Source organism: Uranotaenia lowii, chromosome 3, assembly GCF_029784155.1.
Source record: "Uranotaenia lowii strain MFRU-FL chromosome 3, ASM2978415v1, whole genome shotgun sequence".
NCBI lineage: Eukaryota > Metazoa > Arthropoda > Insecta > Diptera > Culicidae > Uranotaenia > Uranotaenia lowii.
The window spans coordinates 256303918-256324443 of record NC_073693.1 but is presented as its reverse complement, the minus strand read 5'-3'; the positions used below and the strand labels follow the sequence as shown (position 1 = coordinate 256324443).

Here is a 20526-nt window from a genome sequence, read left to right as displayed (position 1 = left end):
TCAACGATCGTTGCACCCAGACAACCCCAACATCTCGGCGAACTTGAACTGCTTGACGGCACCCAACGGTTTTGTGAAAACATCTGCTACCATTGTGTCCGTGGGGCAGTATTCGAGCTTCAATATTCCTTCATCTTGTAATTGTTTGACGTAACATTCTCGAGTCTCGATGTGCTTGGAACGTCGATTTATTCTCTCAGATGCCACAAATGCTATACAGCTCTGATTGTCCTCCAAAACTCGTACCGGACCCTGATGCGGCACTCCCAAGTCCTTCAGCAATTCTAGAAGCCATACCAGCTCCTGACAAGCTTCACTCAATGCCACGTATTCCGCCTCCATACTGGACAAAGTGACACAACTTTGTCGACGACTCGCCCACGACACTGCTCCGCCAGCGTAGTGAAACACAAAACCTGTCGTAGACCTGCGAGTTGCAGTGTCACCGGCCCAATCAGCGTCAGTACTGCCAATCAAACCATCTGTAGATCTACCAAATTCGAGTTTCCAGTTTTTCGTATGTTTCAGGTAACGAACCAATCTTTTGGCTGCCACCCAGTCTGTTTCCGTGGGTGCGCTCACCTTCCGACCCAATATCGACGCGCTCACAGCTATATCCGGTCTTGCGCATACAGCTATGTAAAGTAAAGCTCCCACAAGGCTGCGATACACGGTTTCATCCTTGAGTAACAAGCTTTTATCCTCAACTTTCACATAACCGGATTCCATCGGCGTTTTTGCCCCTTTTGCGTCACGGAGACCAAACTTATCCGCAATTCGCTCGATATAATTTTCCAACGAAATACTATATTTTCCGTTACTACGACGTATCTCGAGGCCCAAGAAAAATTCGCATCGCCCAGATCAGTTATTTCAAAATAATCCTTCAAAGCCTTATGAACTGCATCTATGTCGGATGTTAATGCTCCACAGACCAAAAGATCATCAACATAAACCAGGATAAAAATCTTCTTTCCATTTACATCTTTTACGTACAAGCAAGGATCAGCAATACTTTGTACGAAAGCAAGTTCCTCGAGGGCACCATGAAGTCGCTGATTCCAGCACCGGGCAGATTGTTTTAGCCCATAAATACTCCTCCTTAAGCGACAAACCATGTGCTCCTTATTTTTCACGACGTATCCTGGTGGTTGCTTCATGTACAATTCCTGGTCTAAGTAACCGTACAAGTAGGCTGTCTTGACGTCAAAGTGTTTCATTGTCAAATTCATTTGACTAGCCAAGCCCAACACTGCCGCTCATAGCAAGTCCGTCCCATTTGCGTTTTCATCATTTTTCAGTTTATCGCTGGAAACACTTTAATTTTATCTGTAGTATCAAGAGAGAACTTTGTTGTCAGTACTTTGTTCTGATGAACATTGAAAAAAACCTCAAGTAAATTTGTCCCATTGAACGAATGATCGCAAGTCGGTCCCATATGGCATAAATCATCGCAAGTCGGTCCCACAGCCATAACAGCCCAGCAAATGGTTTTCAACAGAATCAAAACAACAAAAAAAACCCTTATAAAGCGGAAATCTTTCATTAGCCATAGCAGAGACAGATTCTGTTGATTACTTTGATTAAAAACGCATACAAGTGCCGAATTATGGAAGGACTTTTTACGATTTTTCAATGCCGTTTTTCTCATTTCAACAAAAACGCAAATGGGACGGACTTGCTATGAGCGGCAGAACAGTACTCGAAGCGTCGTGTGTCGTGTCACTGGTGCAAATACCTCATCATAATCTTCGCCGAATTTCTGGGAATATCCCTGGGCAACAAGAGGCGCTTTATGTTTCACCACCTCACCCGTTGAGTTTCTTTTCAATTTGAAAACCCAGCGGCAGCCCACCGCTTTTCTTCCTGGTGGCAAGTCAACAAGTTCCCACGTTCCATTATCCGCATGTGACTTCAACTCATCCAGCATCGCAGCCTTCCATTGTGCACCTTGCTCGCAAGAAAAAGCATCGTTCAAAGTTCTTGGTTCCGTTTCGTCAAACATGGCTTCAACAGCAAACAGTTCTTCAATGAAACGCCTTGGAGGTACACCTTTTGTTGGCCTAGTTGAACGTCGAGCCACTTCATCTACAGAATACCCATGAAAATCTTCTCCCTCTGAAGCACTGGCAAATTCTTGAACGTCTTCTTCATCCTCCAAATCCGAGGTAACGTTGGACCTAGTACTCGAAAGTTCTTCAGAAGGTAAATCACGCTGATCACAAGTTTGAATAAACAGATCAACCGTTTCTTGCTGTTTTGGTTCTACAAACGGTTTAGTACCCTCATTTTGGACATTTTCCTTCACGGTGCACAATTCCAAGAACTTAGCCGATTTTCTAATTTTGATCAAATTCGTTTCACGGTCCAAAAAACGGTAAGCCTTTCGCCCTTCCGCGTAACCCACGAACACAAGTTTTTCAGCCTTCATATCTAGTTTGCGTCGTTTTTCCTTGGGTATGTGCACATAGGCCTCAGAACCGAAAATTCGAAGATGCCCATAAGTCGGTTTCTTACTATGCCATAATTCATAGGGAGTGGATTTCACTGAAGAAGATGGTAAACGATTTTGTAAGTAATTCGCAGTACAGATAGCTTCAGCCCAATATTTCTTACCCAATCCGGATTCTGAGAGGATACAGCGTGTCATTTCCATGAGATGTCGATTTTTACGCTCGGCAACTCCGTTTTGCTCAGGTGAGTATGGTGCTGTTTGTTGTAGAATTATACCATGATCAGAAAAATACTTTTTCAGAGCACTATTAGTGTACTCACCACCTCCATCCGATCTTATAATCTTCGGGTACTTGCCAAACTGGTTTCTCATCATACTGCACTGCCCCTATTCGCATATGAGTCCCATGTGTAAAAACTGCAAACCGAGAAAAACGCTTGTAAAGTTTGAAACTTGTTTTCATAAAAACAATCATATAAATCATTTGTTGGCAAAACCTGTCAATACTTCGGATAGAAAACACTTCAAAGAATACTTCTGTTTACTTTTGCGCTAATACTAACTAATAATTACGGAGAAATTTCAATAAAACACTCATGTGACTCATATGCGAATATTCTTAACCCTCGAACAGAGATTATTCGCAAATGAGTCTCTGGTGCTTAAGTTACCGGCAAGTGGCAAGTACTTTTCTAACATATTTTTTTCATTTGTTTACCATTCTTTTTGATGACAGAAGAAAGTTATCGAAAGATCTTGATTCCAAACTGATTTCAATCAAGGTTTATTCGCCAAGTGGGATGTGATTTCCAGTGTTTTTTCCAAAACTTTGTTTTCATTTCTGTGAAATTGCTGCAAATTTATCATACATCTTCATCATTTAATTCAATGTGTGTTACGAATACGTAGATAATAACGACCAAAAGTCTGCTGGATTAGCTTAGCTTAGCTTAGCTTGATTGACTACTCACATCCACCTTAAATCATCAAATCCAAAATGCTTTTATAATATTATAAAGATGTATGAGTAAAAACAAAAGGTTTTTAAACTTGGTATTTGGAATTAAGTTTTACAATGAGGGCTTATCAGTTCTAAGAACAATAAATTATAGCATTTTGAACTCCACGATCGCTGGCGTGGCTCAGTAGAACTAGTTCCACATCGCCAATGGTTGCTACTCCGTGATTGACCGAGGCCATCAATTTTGTTCAAAGGTCAAAAGAATGATGCCTGGGATTGGCAGTACATTCACAATGCCCAAAACTGATGCTCTCTCTTTGATCATCAATAACGGCGCCGGCCACGTCCTAGTAGTCAATAGATAGTTTAGAAAAGAGAGAAAGGGATGACAGAACAATATTGTGCTTTAGGACCGAGGTCACCTCTGCATCCTAGCAAAAACAATTGTTGTTGGAAATATGGGTGAAAGGATATGATCAGGAGGCACTCTTGACTAGTGCGATCAACTAAACCTAAAAACTTTTTCACGATTTTATGTTTATTCTTAGTTAAACTATATAATTTACAGTTGAGTCTGGATTCTGATTTAAATAATTGATAATTTCAACCTGCTCCTCAGAAGGAAACCATAAGATAAAACACATTTTTATTATAAATTAAAAGATTCAAGATTATGTACCAAATATTTTAATAAATCAAACAAATGTTTCAAGTTATTTAAATGAATAAGGGGAATATAGACTCAAGAGTGATTGGCATGTTTTTAAGAAAAATTAATAAAACGAATTCTTAAGATCATCTTCAAAAAGCAAATAATCGATAAATAATGCGGTTGGTTTCAACAACTTATTGCACAACAACAATTAGAAACATAAAAATCGCCTAAGATATTATCTCTTGTGTTCATGAAACACCGAAAAATTTCTATTGCCTAAACTTTTCACATTTCAGCCGGAAAACATTTATTGAGTGAATAATTGGAACAACCTTCATTGAAAATAGTTCTGGTTAGTATTCTACTAGCTTGTATTTAGTAAACACAAAGTGGAGATTATTGGCACTTCCGGTATTTATTTATCGAATTTTGTAGAGGCCCACTACACTCCCCTACAACAATCATTACTACTTTAGAACATTACGTCAAAAAAGTCAAAATAGAAAAGAAAAAAAAACTGTTGTGATCACCTAAGTATGTATGTATGTTATTCATATTAAAAAAAAAAACAAATTAATCTGTGATTAGAGAGAATTCTGAAAACTAATATGAAAAGCTATAAGAGAAGTTTCATTTTTTACTACTATAGATTCGGTCAGATTTTTCCTAATTATTACTTTACCTTTTCTATTTCGAAGTATTCCAGCCAAGAATTCAAAGTATTTGCTTACCATTTTATCTGACTACAATTTACGCTAGATGTACTTGAAGTGAAGAACAAAGTTTAATAAACCTTGATCAAAATAATAACTTTAGCACTTGATAGTTAGCTGAAATACATTTATTCATATGTATCTAATTGAGAAAATTTAGACATGGAAACAGATAGACATTGTAAATTTAGTATTCAGACCAAATCATTCTTCAATTTAAACATTTAAAACTGACTTCTTTTCAGTTTTATATTTAAAATAGAAACTTTCGTTTGAAACAAATTCATGAAAATTGATAGCATCTCTTTTAATAAAATTGAAATGTTGCTCCCCTTACAAATAAACTTTAGAAATACTGTATTATAAGAGACAAATTAATTTCAACCGTTTCTAAAAAAAACTTACGTTGATTGGAAACGTTCTGAAAATCTGGCAACTCAGTGAATACGTTGCCCTGTTCCAAGTTTCATCTGAACGAAACTATGTTGGAGCTTCCGTAACTCTGTACTTCTTTTTAAACGTTCGTATTCGAGACACGAACCACAACTTGCTAATAATCAGCGGTGTCATATATACAGATTTTTCTGTATTATACAGATTTTTCAACGTCAATACAGATAATATACAGATACAGATTTTTATACAGATTTTTAAAACATTGATACAGATTTATACAGATTTTTTAGAAAAAAAAAATCAAAATCAATTGTTGATGAACTGGTTTCCTTGGGTTAACTTAGTTAAATCTTTTTAAACCTTTTTCTTTCCAACTGCAGTAAACCGTAAATGCTTGCAACAGCACAAATAATTTATCCAGACCTTCTACAAGTAAGCTTTTGTGACGACTATAACCATGTACTTCTCATCTAGGTTCGTAGGAGCTCCAATAGTCTCTTTTTCTCAACAGCATAACTTAATTATTTTAACGGCGAATTAAAGCCCCCCAAACAGAGTACACATATTTTGATAATAAAATCAGTATAAAATCTCTTCTCCTTAGGTTTGATATCTATAAAGTAGGGAGGTATTTAAGATTATCACTTTAAGAGAGTTTTAAAAAGAAAATTGAGAATCATATAGAACATTAATATTTCAGATTCAATAAGGTTGGCATCGTCAGTTTTTTTTATTCAAAACTCTTTAACTGAATAAAGTAGAAGAACTCTTTGGAATTATAAAACAAATTCATTTCTTATACGATACGCAGTTAATGTTTTTTAAGCCAGTCCACTTATTGAAACGAGTTTTAGTTCATAAATACAGGAAAAAATTCTCGAAAGTTAATTTCGATATTTCACTACGATAACAAAAAGGATTTGTCTTTATGGTCCATGCACTGATTTGAAATTAACTCAATAATAAAACTTTATTAACAGAACTTGAAATTAAATGTGTTTCATCTCGACAATCACTGAAGTTAAAACATACCGTCAAACGGGGCATCATGCAACAGCGGGGTTCGATGCAACATTTATACAACACTACATTGAATCAATTTTTAATTTAATGTATTGTAATAAAGTTATCTTTTAATGATAACAAAATGATGATGACATAATTTCTCGCATCTTAAGCTAGTTGTCTTAAGTTTTTTATTTTTCTGTAAAATTTGAAAAATCGAGCAATAAATGTACAAATTTTAACATTTTTTGATGCCGAAAAAAACTTTACCCAGTATGACGGATCGGCTTGATAAAATTACCTACAAACTTTTTACAGGTTTCCTCATGTTATACCAACATTGTTGGTGTAAAAATATTTTTCGAACAATCACCCAATTTTTTTAAATTAATATTTTTAAAATTCAGTTAGGTGTCTGGGGTTAAATGCAACAAAATGCAAATCAAAGAAATACCTTGTAAATCTCGTTTCCATGTGCTGGAATATGAATGTTTTGCATCACGCGTTTGTAAACATTTAAATTTCATTCATCCAAACATTTATTTTTATGATTTCAGTTTGTAAAATTTTTCGTAGGATTATTTAACCCCTAAATGTATGCAGCATCCTTATTTTCAGAAAAAAAAATGTGAAAATTTGTTTTTACAGACTACTGCAATTGGTTTTGTCATGCGTAAAAGTCTTTAAGGCATCGCAAATATATTAAAAACTATGAATTTTCGTACGTGTTCATAAGATTTTTCATTAAAAACAAAGTTTGTTGCAAGTTACCCCATTTTCTAAGGAGTGTGAAAATCGCATGTTTTTAGAAAATTAAAAATAACTGAAGAAACCAATAATTTTTTTAACTACGCCAATTTGATGCCTCAGCATCCTTAAAACTTTTGATGCATAAAGGATACGATTAACTGTGAACATAAGTTTTTTAGAAGCCATTGAAGTTGAAAATTGTTGCATGTTGCCCCAGTTGACGGTATTACATTTCATATTTTTATCTTAATGTGTCGAGTTTTACATTGCAGAATATTGTAAAATTGTTATAGGTATTTATAGTTTTTGAGTTATTTTTCCAAGTGTAACATCAGGCGTGATGTTTATAAGACGAAGTGTTTCGTAGTTATTTTGTCCTAAAAGTGGTAAGGATTTTAAAATAAGATTTAAATTTTTTATCGATAACACATGGCAGAAAATTTCAAGCAATATATGCTCTTATTTTATAAACAAATACTAAAAATAGGTTAAAAAATGCGTTCAATAAATTTATGCACTGGCAAAACTATAACACAAAGATATAAAAAAAATGGTTTCAATTAAGTCATCGACTTTCCCGAGGCCCGCGAATAATTTTGACTTCGGAGGATAAAATGGAAATTTTGACCTAAATTTAATGAACAAAATACATTTTTTCATATTTCTTGAGGCATGAGCCAAAACGTTTTGTAGACTTCGGCAAGGTTGGGGAATAAGTTAAAATCTTCAATATCAAATTCTCGCAGACTTTTTTGAATGATGTCAGAAATAGATATTATTTAATTTTTCAAAGCGTTGTGTTTCTGAAACTAAAATATCCAAGCAATAAATGATAATATAAATGATTGATTGAATGAAAGATAATAGGTTAAAAATCTGTTGGTCGTATTCATGCAGGTTTGTTATTGAGTTTAAGAAGAAAATATTGAAATTTCTATTCTAAATCTAATTGATTTGCATTTAGGAACCCAAAATCTCCCAAAACTATTAAAGTATTAAAACATAGGAACCATAAATGACTTTCCCTTGCGTAATGTGAATTCGAAATTCAAGTTTCGTATTTATTACCAATAAAATATTTATATCCAGGTCAGGGTTTGACTTTTATACTAGAATAAAAAATACTAGGTTATTGAATCAGATTCAAATTTCTCAATAATAATTGTGTAACCTACTTTCATTCATCACTTAAATTCAATTTTCGTATTTAAATATACATTGAAAAGTAAAAATGAAAAGATGCTCAAATGAAAGGATGCTCAACAAAATGCTGCTCAAACGTGACAAACTTTTAAAATTTGGTCCTAAGGTTGTTAGGTTGCGACCAACAAAATTGCATTTTTTTTCCACCTGGTGTGAGTGAATAGCCTTTAGTAATAATTTTCATATCCAACAAAAAAAAAATTACAGCTAACATTTTATCACTCAAGATTATGTTCAATTAATAAAATAAATCGTCAACTTTTAAATAATGAATACGTTAAAATCGTTAAAACTGATTAACAAATTGCATATTTAGCAATAAGCTAACATAGAAAACAATAAAAGAAGTTTTTGGTGGTTAAAGTTCAAATACAGATAAATACAGATTTTTTCATGAGGCTGATACAGATTTTTTAAAAAACCATCTGACAACCCTGCTAATAATCCCGAATCAAGCTCAAACAACTGTGGAAAATAACCACCTATAAATAAGGGATTTACCAACAAAAAAACATTCAAAGTACAAATTTAAATGGTTGAACAATAAATTAATAATTAATTTTAGACTTTTAATTCCAATAAATTTTTAATTATTAAAAAATAATTTTGTGACGTTGCGAAAAAAAATAAGAATGAGATGTCACACTAGCGCCACTTTGCATATAAACTTATGTGGAATTAATTGGAACCTTATTGGACTTGAGAAGTAGCGAATCGTTTCTTTCAACTTGTACCTGAACTTGCGTAAAAGCTTCAAAACAACTCAAAGAAGCAATTTTTCGAGCCTCGCTCCGAAAATATAAATGGCTAGAACTTTCCAAACTGATTTGTTACCTACTTATAATTATCCGTAGAACTACAGAATTAGCTTATTAAATAGATTAGAACAAAATGAACTTATCTTGAACGTCTCCTCTCAAACCAGTTGGTTTGGCACAATTTCTGTCACGACTTCAGTTGGTTGGGCGCCCGGGAGGGCGTAGTACGAGGCCCATACTACGCAGTTCCTTCAGAAAAGAAAATGCTTCTGATGGAAAATCACACTCAAATATCACTTTCACAAGACCGGATATTCCGCGAAAACGTTGCACGGACATTGAGTTCCTTTTTCGGAATCATATTTTAAAAATTACACCGGAAACATACAAATAACTTTAAAATATACAAGGACCGAAACACGAGCAACCTCCATTCGGAAGCAGCGTTGCCAAACTCCAATAACGACCAAAAGTCTGCTGGATTCAAGACAAAGAAGGAGATTTCTTCCGGGAACTTCTTCCTAGGTAATAGCACTGATGAACTGATGTACAAGCTAAGCCTTGAAACGTGTGTAAAGTTCCAACGACCGTTTTCAATCAATTTTATGTGTTTTGGTTGAGCCACCAGATGTCTCCAAGGACACCAGAGAGAACTGTCAAGAAGAAAGTGAAATGTAAACAAAACAAAATAACAAACTATTAGTCAGTTATGAATATGTCGAATTACTATTTGACGAGTTTTGAAGATTCGCAACACATTTATGATTTGCGTAATGGAAATTTTTTAGATTTAAGCTGTTTTTCTGATTGTTTCAAACTAGCATGAAGCACTAAATAGAAACAGATATGATACGATAAAATGCTCGCTCAGAATAGCCTAGAATCGGTATTGTTTCATGAGATTTTTAATTTTAAACTCAACTGGATGAAATAACTGGTTCGTCTGGCTTGTCCGAAGTTCTTAGTTAGTCTTTTTTAGTAAAAAGAATGAAGATAAAATGAAACAGTCAAATTTACCTTGCTGTGAATATATTGAAGCCGTCCATTCTACTACGATGTTAATTTATCAATTTTTGAGATCATATACGATTGTGCTCTTTCATCCAAGAATGAGGAACTTCAAAAGTTTAATCGGCTTGTTTAAATGATAGCATTCGAAAATTTGTACTGGTTTCTGGAATATAATAATTCAAGCTTGTACATCTGTTTGTTATTTCGGTAGTCTCTGTAGTGAAAAAAAATATGATAATGCTATTTTCCCCAGCTTAAAATTATTCGTGGTTAATCTAATTGTATAGAATAATTCGTCTTATTGTATTTAAATTTATTCATTTTTGAATTCAAATACCATTGCGTCCTTTCGAAAAATTGTTACATTTAAAAGAGCTATCTAGAAACAGTGCCATCTATTGCGCCGTTCAAAAGTTAGAAATCTAGCAATAGATGGCACTGTTTTTCGTCATTTTTTAACGGCTTCTTTAAAATAGAGCACTGGAAATTTTACACAAGTTTCTGAAGATTTTTTGTTCGAGCTTGTACATCTGTTCATCTGTGGTAATAGAAGAAAACAGTGGTATTGATATTGTTGTGCATATAGGAAAAAGTATTGAAAAAAGTTTGTTATTTTATTACCAAAACAACACTTCAAGTACCAATCACCCGATCACACATTAGATCGTCGAAACTACCCACGAAGGAACCATCCTGACCGAAGACTGATCTATTAAGCATTGTTCATCGGTTGATTTTTGTCGAAAAAATAATTTTGGTTACCAGTTACTTATTAATGTTTTTTGGACTAAGAATCAAATTTCTCCGGAATCATTTCGACACTATATGTTCAATTTTTATGTAAATTAATATTTTAAGCATTAAATTATGGATTTACCTCATTTTCTAGCTATCCTTTCCTTCAATTGTAAGCTCTGGCGCTGAATTTTGCACATGGGACTCATATGCGAATATTTTTCACATGGAACACATCAGGGGTCATATTTTTTTTCGAAATTTTGGGAACAAACTTCGAACAAAAACTTGTTTTATAGGTAAATTGGAGCACAAAGAAGCGTTTTCCATCGATAACTCAAAAACGATGGAAATGCACATGGGACTCATATGCGAATAGGGGCAGTGCAGTACTCTCGGATTTTCTCCTCAGCTTGAGACTTCTTCGCCAACAGATACACTACTGAGTATCTACTGTAATCATCCACTAATACGATGTAAAATCGATTACCGCTAGGTGTGACTTCTTCTATTGGACCCCCAAGATCCGTATGCACCAAATCACCCACAGCAACACATCGGTTTTCAGAAGCCTTGGGAAAAGAATCCCTACATAGTTTCCCTTCACAACAAGAACCACACACTGATTGTACCCCACAGTACCCAATCTTCAACCCGTGTCCCAGGTTATCACGAATTATTTTCGACACTGCTTGAGGATCACGATGTCCCAACCGATGGTGCCACAAATGACAGCATAAGTTCCCATGTTTCGTTTTGGCACACAGCACTTCCTCGGGATACTGTTTCAGGTAGTATAAACCCCCCTTTCGATGCCCAACCAACACAGTTTCAGTTCCCATCATTACTCTGCACTGGGATTTTTCGAAGAGCACTTTGAAACCCATATCTGTAATCTTGCTTACCGAGAGCAAGTTACCAGAAAGAGTTGGAACATGATAAACACTATCCAACTTCACGTTTATCCGTGCCCCATCGCCATTTAACGATACGAAACGTACACAGCCCAACCCATCAGATTTGATGCTTTTCCCATCAGCCAACGAAATTGTAACTGGCTTTGAAACAAAACTATTCATACTAGCCTTACTATTCGTCATATGACCAGTGGCACCAGAATCAAAAATCCACTCGCCCTCAACCTTTTCAATCATTCCCGCGGCCAAACACACTTCATCTAAACCAGCACTCTTCTCCGCTTTGATCGCCATATTAGCCTGTTGATCCTCGCCCTTGTGATGATTCGAAGCGAATTCCGGACAATCACGTCTGATATGACCATTTTTCCCACAGCCATAACACTTGATTTCAGATTTCTTCTTGTAAAACAAACCGGGCTTAGCTTTTAGAACATTGGACGCCATGGCTTTCTCTTCCAGAACTGCACTTTCTTCGCGTCTTCTTCCTTCGTCTAAAAGCTTCCCTTTCACAAAATCCACCGTGAGATCATCATCCGGTCGGCTCTCAAGTGCTATTGCCAAACTACTATAGGATTCCGGTAAATTAGATAGAAGCAGTGCCACAAACCAATAGTCCTTCATTTCTTCCCCTAGAGCGGACAGGCGAAGGCGCAGAATTGTCATTTCCTTCAAATATTCTGCCATATTTCCACCTTCCTGTAGCCGAGTAGTAATCAGTAAACGTACCACATGCACTATACTGGACAAAGATTTCCGCTCGTGGTAATCTTTGAGAGCGTCCCACATTTCTTTTGCACTGTTTTTTGTCATCACATGAACAAGCTGGGTGTCTTCCAGTGATAATCCGATAGCTGCTTGCGCTTTTTCGTCTGCTGTGTTCCAGTCAGTTCCAGCACCCTCCTGCTTCGGATTCATCACAACATCCAACACACCTTCACGCGCCAAAAGAAGACGCATTTTAAATTTCCAGACTGCATAGTTCTGGTCGTTTAATTTTTCCACCGACACTTTGTTGTCCGCCATTTTAGCTTACAACACGCTGGGAGAGGGAACGAAAAAAAAACGACTTATAATTTTTACGTCGCGAAAACACTTTCAAAACAACACCGCATTCGCTGGGCCCATAACCTGTTGGGCAGAGGTTTCGAATGGAATAAAATGCGGACACTTTTAATAACTATAAACTATATTTACAAGATAATAAAAGTAGAAGTACACGCGACGAGTGTTCAAATTTGAATGAATGAAAAATGGCGCACAAGCTGCTGCTGTTGATGTACGCACGCTAAACGAAGAATAACAAAGTAACGCCTGATTCAATCGACGAGGGGTGAGACGATCGATGTAACGCTTAACAGACCAGACTTCTTGAATGAACTCAAAGGTTAATGGCCCATCGACGGTGGAGATCAAGGGATAACCATGAAGTAGATCGATCTTAGGATTCTCCATCATGCACACTCATTGTCAACTTCCAACGCTTCTCTGGTAGGAAACAGCTTCTACGGACAATCGGATATGTTCACCGCAACTTCTTGAATATCCGTAAGATGACAACGACGGGCCTACCTCGATGAAGTTAGAATCTTGCTGAACCACAGAGGAGGAAAGCTATGCTGCCGTCTAAGCTGAATCCAGCAATCGAAGAACACGGTATCCTACGATTGCGAGGTCAGTTTGGCGAATACTAGTGAACAGATGAGGCTAGCAAGAATCCGTACATACTCCCGAGTACCACTACGAGACAAACCTGGTGATTACGCTAAATACCGTAATCAACATTACAAAACCTCTTAGCGAAATCTGCCTCAAGTACAACATTCGCTCCGAGTTTGATCGAATCCTACAAGCTATGTATGGAGAACCTTCAGCCCGCCTGGTTGGAATCTTACCAGCGCCCATTTCTCGTCCACTGGAATCGACTACTTTGGCCCGAAGTCTGTTGCAGTCGGCAGATATCGGTGCATCGTGCCTTGCGTAACTTCATCGCGAGGAGAGGTTCACCCTTGGAAATCCTTAGTGACCTGCGAGGGACTCGAAGCAGATCGACGAGGAACGTCTGAAAGTTGCGTTCGTTAGCCCGGAACAGTAAGTGGACGTTTAATCATCCGATCGCTTCACATTTCGGTGGGTGCTGTGAGCGTCCGTAAAGAAAACTATGAACGTTTTGGACCCCCACCTTTACCGTCGGACAAGATTCCTCATTCCTCGCTCGACAACACTCCGGTTTTGCCCGACAACCATTTCCTGACTCGCTCGACGACAAACTTCCGTCAGCTTGACGCTCCTTACAGTTCATAGTCCATCCTTAAGGCTGTACGCCCTTCCCAGCGACACTACGATCCTCCATCGCATATCTGGTTCGACCACCTTCCATCGGATTCCAGGCTCGACACCTCCGGACGGATTCCCGGCTCGACTGCCTTCCAGTTGAATACCAGGCTGGACCATCTTCCAATTGGATCCCAGACTCGATGCCTCCGAACTTCTTCCCGGCTCGACGCCTACGCATGGATTCCCGGCGTGAAGCTACCGAATGGTTTTCAGGCTCGACGCCATTGAAAGAATTCTCAACTCGATCACCTCCAAACGGATTCCAGGCACGACCACCTTCCAGCGGATTCCAGGCATGATAACCCGGCATGGATTCCCGGCTCGACGCCCCCGAACGGTCCCAGGCTCGACGCACTTCCAATCAGTTCTCAGGCTCGTCCCAGTTTAGACGCACTTCCAAAAGGTCCCGGGTCGTCCTCCTGCCGCTGATGATTTCACTCCTCCTACTTTCCACTAGTGCTGGGCCCTTCTCCATTCCACTGGTTCTGAGCCCATAACTTTTCACGGTTTCCGGCTTGCCGAATTTTCAGTGGCCCCAGCTCAACGACCTACATATTGCTCTGCACCGACGACCTTCCAGGGATCATGGAAGGTTGTCTGACCAGGAATCATGAAAGATCGACGGGCTGGAGCCACTGGTAGAATGTCAAGCCGGAAGCCAGAAGAAGAATCGCTTGGAACCAACAGTGGCAAGAAGTGCCAACCGTAGCACATACATAGATGAAATGTGGTGTCCAAACGATGAAACGAGCCAATACGGTTTCTGGCCAGTTCAACTAGGAGAATTGTGTGCATGAATAGCAGTTGGTTAATCGAAAATCCCGTACAAAAAAAGTAATCAAAGGAAAAGTGTCTTTTTTTATTTAAAATTTCCGGTTTTTGTGAATGGGTAAACTGTTTTTTCTGTATGTTGATAGTACTCACAACCACATAAATATTTATGTGTCTAATTTCGCGTCAAAGCCATCATTTGAGTGAGGCGTGGCTTTGGGACATTTTTTTCGGTTTTTAGCATCTCGCGATTTCACACGGCTCTCGTTCTTCGTTAGGGATACCGTTTTGACTCGATTGAGGAAATGGAAGACGAATCGAAGAAGGCTCTGAACGGCATTTTGCCAGAGAATATTCCAAAGTGTTATGATATTATTGACGACATGGAGTGCTCACAACATCTGAATTCGGAAATACGATTGTGGCCTCCGATTAATTTGTGAGGTTTGTTCTGGAGACAAAATGACGAGGTTTTTTTTATATGAAGGCGCAGAAATAATCGAAGAAAGCCCTGGATCTGGTTTCTAGAGAGACAAGGAACACTGAAACTCCTGAAAGCCTGTTATAGTCTCATCGGCCTGCGGCCATTACATACAGCAGTACACTTACTTTCTAAAGGGTGTCCACGATGAAATTGCTCTATTTTTTAAACCGTTGGGTAGAATTTAATGAAAATTTGGGTGGATTTGTGGATTTAGTTCATGGCTTTGTTTAGGCTTTGTTTACATTCTGCAAGCTTTGAAGTCCTGTGATCAAAACTCGCGAAAATGAAGTCGAAAGAACAGCTCGTGCGTGATAAAAACTTGCGCATTCATCAGGAGAACAAGGATTTCTCGCCTCGTTCCATCGCTAAAACGTTGGGAATCGCGAATTCCACGGTGTCATGCTGACGAAAGTTGAATGCTGCATCATGGACGAAAAAACATATGTGAAGGCCGACTTTTTTTTCAGGGATTTTCATCCTATTGGATGATTCATCCCATGTGAAGGCCGACTTCAAACAGATCCCCGGTAACCAGTTTTTCACGGCCAAGGATAAGTTCAACATTCCGAAGCATGTCCGCACTCAAAAGATGTCCAAATTTGCGAATAAGTTCCTGGTTTGGCAAGCCATCTGCACGTGCGGGAAGCGGAGTGCACCTTTCGTGACCCAGGACACGATGAACGGACAGGCAACGTACATGAAAGAGTGCCTCCCAACGTCCTAACAATCTTGTAGCCAAATCCTTGGAATTGGCCTCATGCCACTACTCCAAGGACGTGCTGAAGTGATATGCGGACAATAAGATCAATTTCGTGCCGAAAATGTTCAACACCGGAGCTCCGCCCTATCGAGAAGTACTAGGCGATTATAAAGCAGCACCTTCTTAAACGACCTAAGGTAGTGAAGACAGTCGAGAAACTGAAGAAAGTATGGGTTTACATGCAAAAAACGGTTGATTCACAGGTTGTGCAGAATCTTATGGCCGGAGTTAAGGCCAAGGTGCGGGCATTTGAATCGACTGTAAATGAAATACGAGTAATATGGTAAAATGAGGTTAAATAGTTGTTTTTCAATCCCTGAAAATTTTATGGCAATCGGATGAAAACTCGAATTCTGCGAATCAATTATGTGTGTGGCAATTTCATAGTGGACACCCTTTAAAGTATAGGTCCGATCGGATATCGAGGCATTGTTAAACATTTTGTCTGTGAGATGAATACGCAATTCTTCCGGCCGACAAAGGTGATAAGATCTGATTAATGTGGCGTGTTCGAGGGCCAAATTTTTCGAACATGAGGGAATCCTGCATTAGTTTATGACGGCATGTTCTCTCCAAAAACGAGGATGCGGTTTCTCACTCATTAAATTTGGTCGAATAACGTTAGGCTAAACGCTGTACGAATGAATATCCGAACTAATGGACGCTTGGCTGAGTGACAATCGGCTCAATGAACGCTGGATTTGGACTTTCATTTTAATGTGATGACATGGTTAATGTTTCATTCCTTTTTTAAAATAAACCTTGAAATCAAGCTCATTTGCTTGAAACGTTGTAAGCCTTAAACTTAGGTAGGTAGAAATATTCAACTAAAAATTTAGGAGATCGCCTTGTCTATTGATATAAGGTAGTTTTTAGTTGTTTGAAAATAAAGAAATGGGATAAGGCAACAATTCCATTTTGTACATGTATTAATTGAAAATCTAAACAAGTGCAAAACTATTTCGAAAAACATGTTTTATGATATTCAGTTGCATCAACGGCATTTTTCTAAAACAATTTAAAAACCAAACCCTACAATCAACTGGATGTGATACACCACAACTCGATTACTGACAAACCTTCTTGTTTCAAAATTAATATCATGTATATATTGCCACAAATGATGAAAATAATATCATATAAAATTGATATGATATACACTGAGCAGTGTTTTGATTTCGAGTACCTAATCGCTGTCATAGAACAATCATTATCATGGTGGTTATTCTTACAGGAGAGCTAATAGGTGTAAGTGTATATCAACCTGGTCCGAGACAACTGATTCGTAAACCTTTTTTTTTTACTACAACACAACCATAAAACATAAACGTTATAAATTTCACTACAGATGAGCTAATGAGCTAATTTTGTACCTAATTATCCGGATCATCACAATACTATGCCAGTACCAGTGCACTTGGCAAAAGCTATCCTAACAAACATATAAAATCTATGTTCTACCCAGAGAAGCTAACACGAAACAATGGCAAAGATTTTTTTTTTGGAAAACCGATAATTATAGTGTAAAGGTGGATAAATGAATACTTACTGCTATCGCGCGTTTTGGAGGACCCATCTGTTACCAGCAGCCACATTTGGTTACGTGGTTTCCGATCGGGGATCTAGAGCATGGATAGCTTGGGCCAGGGTAGGGCCGCCTTTTACTTTGATACCTTTCTTGCCCATCTCGTCTAGACGTTGTTCTAGGAGGGAGCGATCCCGGCCACGTTGCCACCTAGGGATGGTTTGAATTTTGATTTGTGAGATTTTACATTTTTTAAAGGTTAGAGAAAAACTTACCATAAATGCAAGCAAGTTTGAAGCAGGGGAATGTAGAGTACCAATAGTTCCGTATCGCAGACATGCTCGTATCGTCGCAAGGCCAATTCAGCCCATTGTTCTGCCTGTGGGTGCGGAATAGGCGAAGTGGTACAGGCAGCCACAAGACGACACAGCAGCAACAGAACCCATTTTGATTTATCCAGGAAGATTTTGTTCAGCACGCGGAAGATGTTCTCCAGAATTGGAACGGCCAGCTCGTACCTTCGCTCGTCTACCAGCTGTCCAGCCCTGCGCAGTTCGTCGGCTTGTAAAAATTCTAGAAAATGCTCCGAATCACGCAGCGAAGGCACTGTGATAATGTAGTCCAAAAAGCTCTCAAAGGCCATACTCCGTTCCCCGGCCAGTTCCTGGCTAAAGTTGCCCATTAGCACTTTCTTGGGAAAATTGACGGACTGCAGCAGCTGCGGCGATTCCTTACGGAGGCTCTCGTACAGCTTCAGGAAGTGAGTATAGCGTCGTTCGATAGTCGTTGGATGTGGATCGCTGGCGCTATCGTTGTTTTTGCGTACGCTCACATCGTAGACGACGTACCGTTTGCCACCGGGCGATGAGGCCGCACAGCCTTCCGCAACGAGCCCATCACCAGATAGAAGAATTCGAGCAAACAGGATCTCGAAATAGGCCGCGGCATCGCTCGGCCCCGCCCGACTCGAGGGACGGCGCCAAATGTCTGATAAAAAGAAGATTATTAGAATGAGAGGATAAAACAAGCTTTTAAACATAAAGTATGATAAATAAAAAACCATGAGCAATGTTTACTAAAAGATTAAATACTTCAAAAATTCAAACTAATGAAACATGATAAAAAATTATTTGAGTACATACTGGAAATTCAAAATTGGAAAAAGTTTTCAAATTTAGAATTGCAAATAGGGCATGAGCAAAAAATTAAAATTAGATTGAATCAATATAAAAGAGTTTTACTAAATTGGAATGTCTCACGTTTTATCGAATAAGCATAAATTGCTTAGAACAAATTTAGGAATCGTAGACCCTTTTCAGTAGAATTTTAGCAAGGTTTTTGAAATTCTGAAAAGATCTAGACTGGATTTCAAATTGTGAAATATGTCAATTAAGTAATAAATTCTTGTGAGCCTTTTCATAAACCGATTTTTAATTTACCTTAATATGGTAGCCCTATTATCGGTGCACTGATTCCTAGTCAAAATACCAGCGACAATAACTGCTAATAATGAAACCAGATAAGACAACGAAATATGACCAAATAAAGCGGCTAAACGTATGCGCATATTCTACCTGCAAGCAACCAAACTAAAGATGACTCATCCGTAAGTGAGTAACAAGACATCTTCCAGTCATGCAAGACTAAATCAATAACAGAAAGTGGCAAAACTAAAACAAATAGCAGTCACACAAATATCGCAACAACTCTGATTCCGTAAACAAAACAAAAATTATTCCCCTCCTGTGCCAAAAACGGAGGAAATACCTTGACCGTGATGTCTTCTCAAACCGGAAGCAAAGCTATTTGGAGGAACAGTTGCTGCGGTTGTTGTTAGGGTAGCAAACCGTTTGTCTATGGACAACATACTTTCCTCGAACGCCTCCTCCACGGGACTATCCGGATCCGGATCATTTTCGACGGGGTCCGACCCTCCGGTGGCCGCATTCAGGGTATCGATTGTCACCCGATGGCCCACTACTGCCGGATGCACTTTGAAACGAATAAAGAAGTGACACACGTTAATTATCATCAATCAGTTCAATCGCAGAGCACGCCCATTCAACTTACTTGTTAAGTCCTCTCGGTGACCTCTTTATTCTGAGCCAGAATCACACAAAAACACGAAATCAAACCACGCAGCTTCGCTATCAAAATATTACCGCATCAGAAACATAACGTAACAGAAAGACAACTGAGATTACTTGGTACTTCTGGAAAAGGGGCAACTGTAAATCAATTCAATTAGATTGGCCGCAGATAATTAAATGAAACGTACGTTCACTTCTTCGCTGGCTGGCAAGGCAAGTGCGAAAATTCCCTTTTTTAAGCGGGCCACAGACTACACAACATTTGTACAAATGCGATGAAATTCGATGAAATTTTGTCGCTGTGAGCACGATTTGCATAGTGTATGGCACTGCTTGAATGAGCGCCCAAACGGTTGGAGTAAAATCGGTCGGGATCGAAATATTTTGTACAAAACATTCTCCCAGCCGGGGTGGAGATGGTTTTTTTTGTTGCTGTTGCTGTTTTCGCCAGCAATCATTTGTGTTCGCGTGAAATATGTTTGTATAGTGTGTGGGCGAGCATAGATCAAACAATCGACGCGGAATCATCGAATTTGTACAGCCAATTTGTGTAGTCTATGGCCCGCTTTACAAGCTCTTTGTTTACTAGAAAATTCGAAAAGAGAGAAGAAAAAACACAGCCACAGCCAGCCTCAAGAAAGATTTCAAAAGGACGAAACAAACGTGATCGAAAAATCTTCTTTTCTTCAATAATCTTCGAACTTTAAAAAACTACCATATTCAAAAAAAGAAGAAATGCAAATGTTCTATAACTAAAAGATAAAAGAATGTAACTTTGAATGTTGAATACCAAAAATCAATTAAAAGTTTCGTCATTTTGAAAAATAAATGAGTATATACTACACGTCAAATCGAAAACAAAAATTTTCTCATCGTTTTTGGACAAAAGCACACGTTAAAACCAAAAAGCCTAAATTTAATAAGAACAAAATTTGTTAAAGATTTAATTCTTTTTTCAAAACTTTCAAAAACAATCTTCAAAACAAAAAATTACAATAAT

The 20526-nt window shown here is 38.2% G+C and overlaps 2 protein-coding genes across 4 annotated transcripts; both read right to left on the bottom strand.

Annotated features, from left to right (window-relative positions):
* On the bottom strand, window positions 1–729 carry LOC129753315 (uncharacterized). Its single transcript, XM_055749116.1, has one exon. The coding sequence runs from the start codon at window positions 727–729 to the stop codon at window positions 1–3; it is 729 nt and encodes a 242-aa protein (XP_055605091.1).
* A 16262-nt stretch (window positions 730–16991) lies between these two features.
* LOC129754789 (sorting nexin-21-like) lies at window positions 16992–19761 on the bottom strand. 3 transcript variants are annotated; one of them, XM_055751028.1, is made up of 5 exons: window positions 19715–19761; window positions 19507–19649; window positions 19204–19428; window positions 17712–18423; window positions 16992–17646 (listed from the first exon to the last, which is right to left on the bottom strand). In XM_055751028.1, coding segments are annotated over exons 2-5 (1074 nt in total). In that variant the 5' UTR covers window positions 19508–19649; window positions 19715–19761; the 3' UTR covers window positions 16992–17510. The 3 variants fall into 3 exon arrangements, with proteins under 3 accessions (XP_055607003.1, XP_055607002.1, XP_055607004.1); XM_055751027.1 differs by having other exon boundaries at window positions 19507–19664; window positions 19715–19732; XM_055751029.1 differs by lacking the exon at window positions 19715–19761 and having other exon boundaries at window positions 19306–19428; window positions 19507–19686.
* Window positions 19762–20526: the final 765 nt, after the last annotated feature.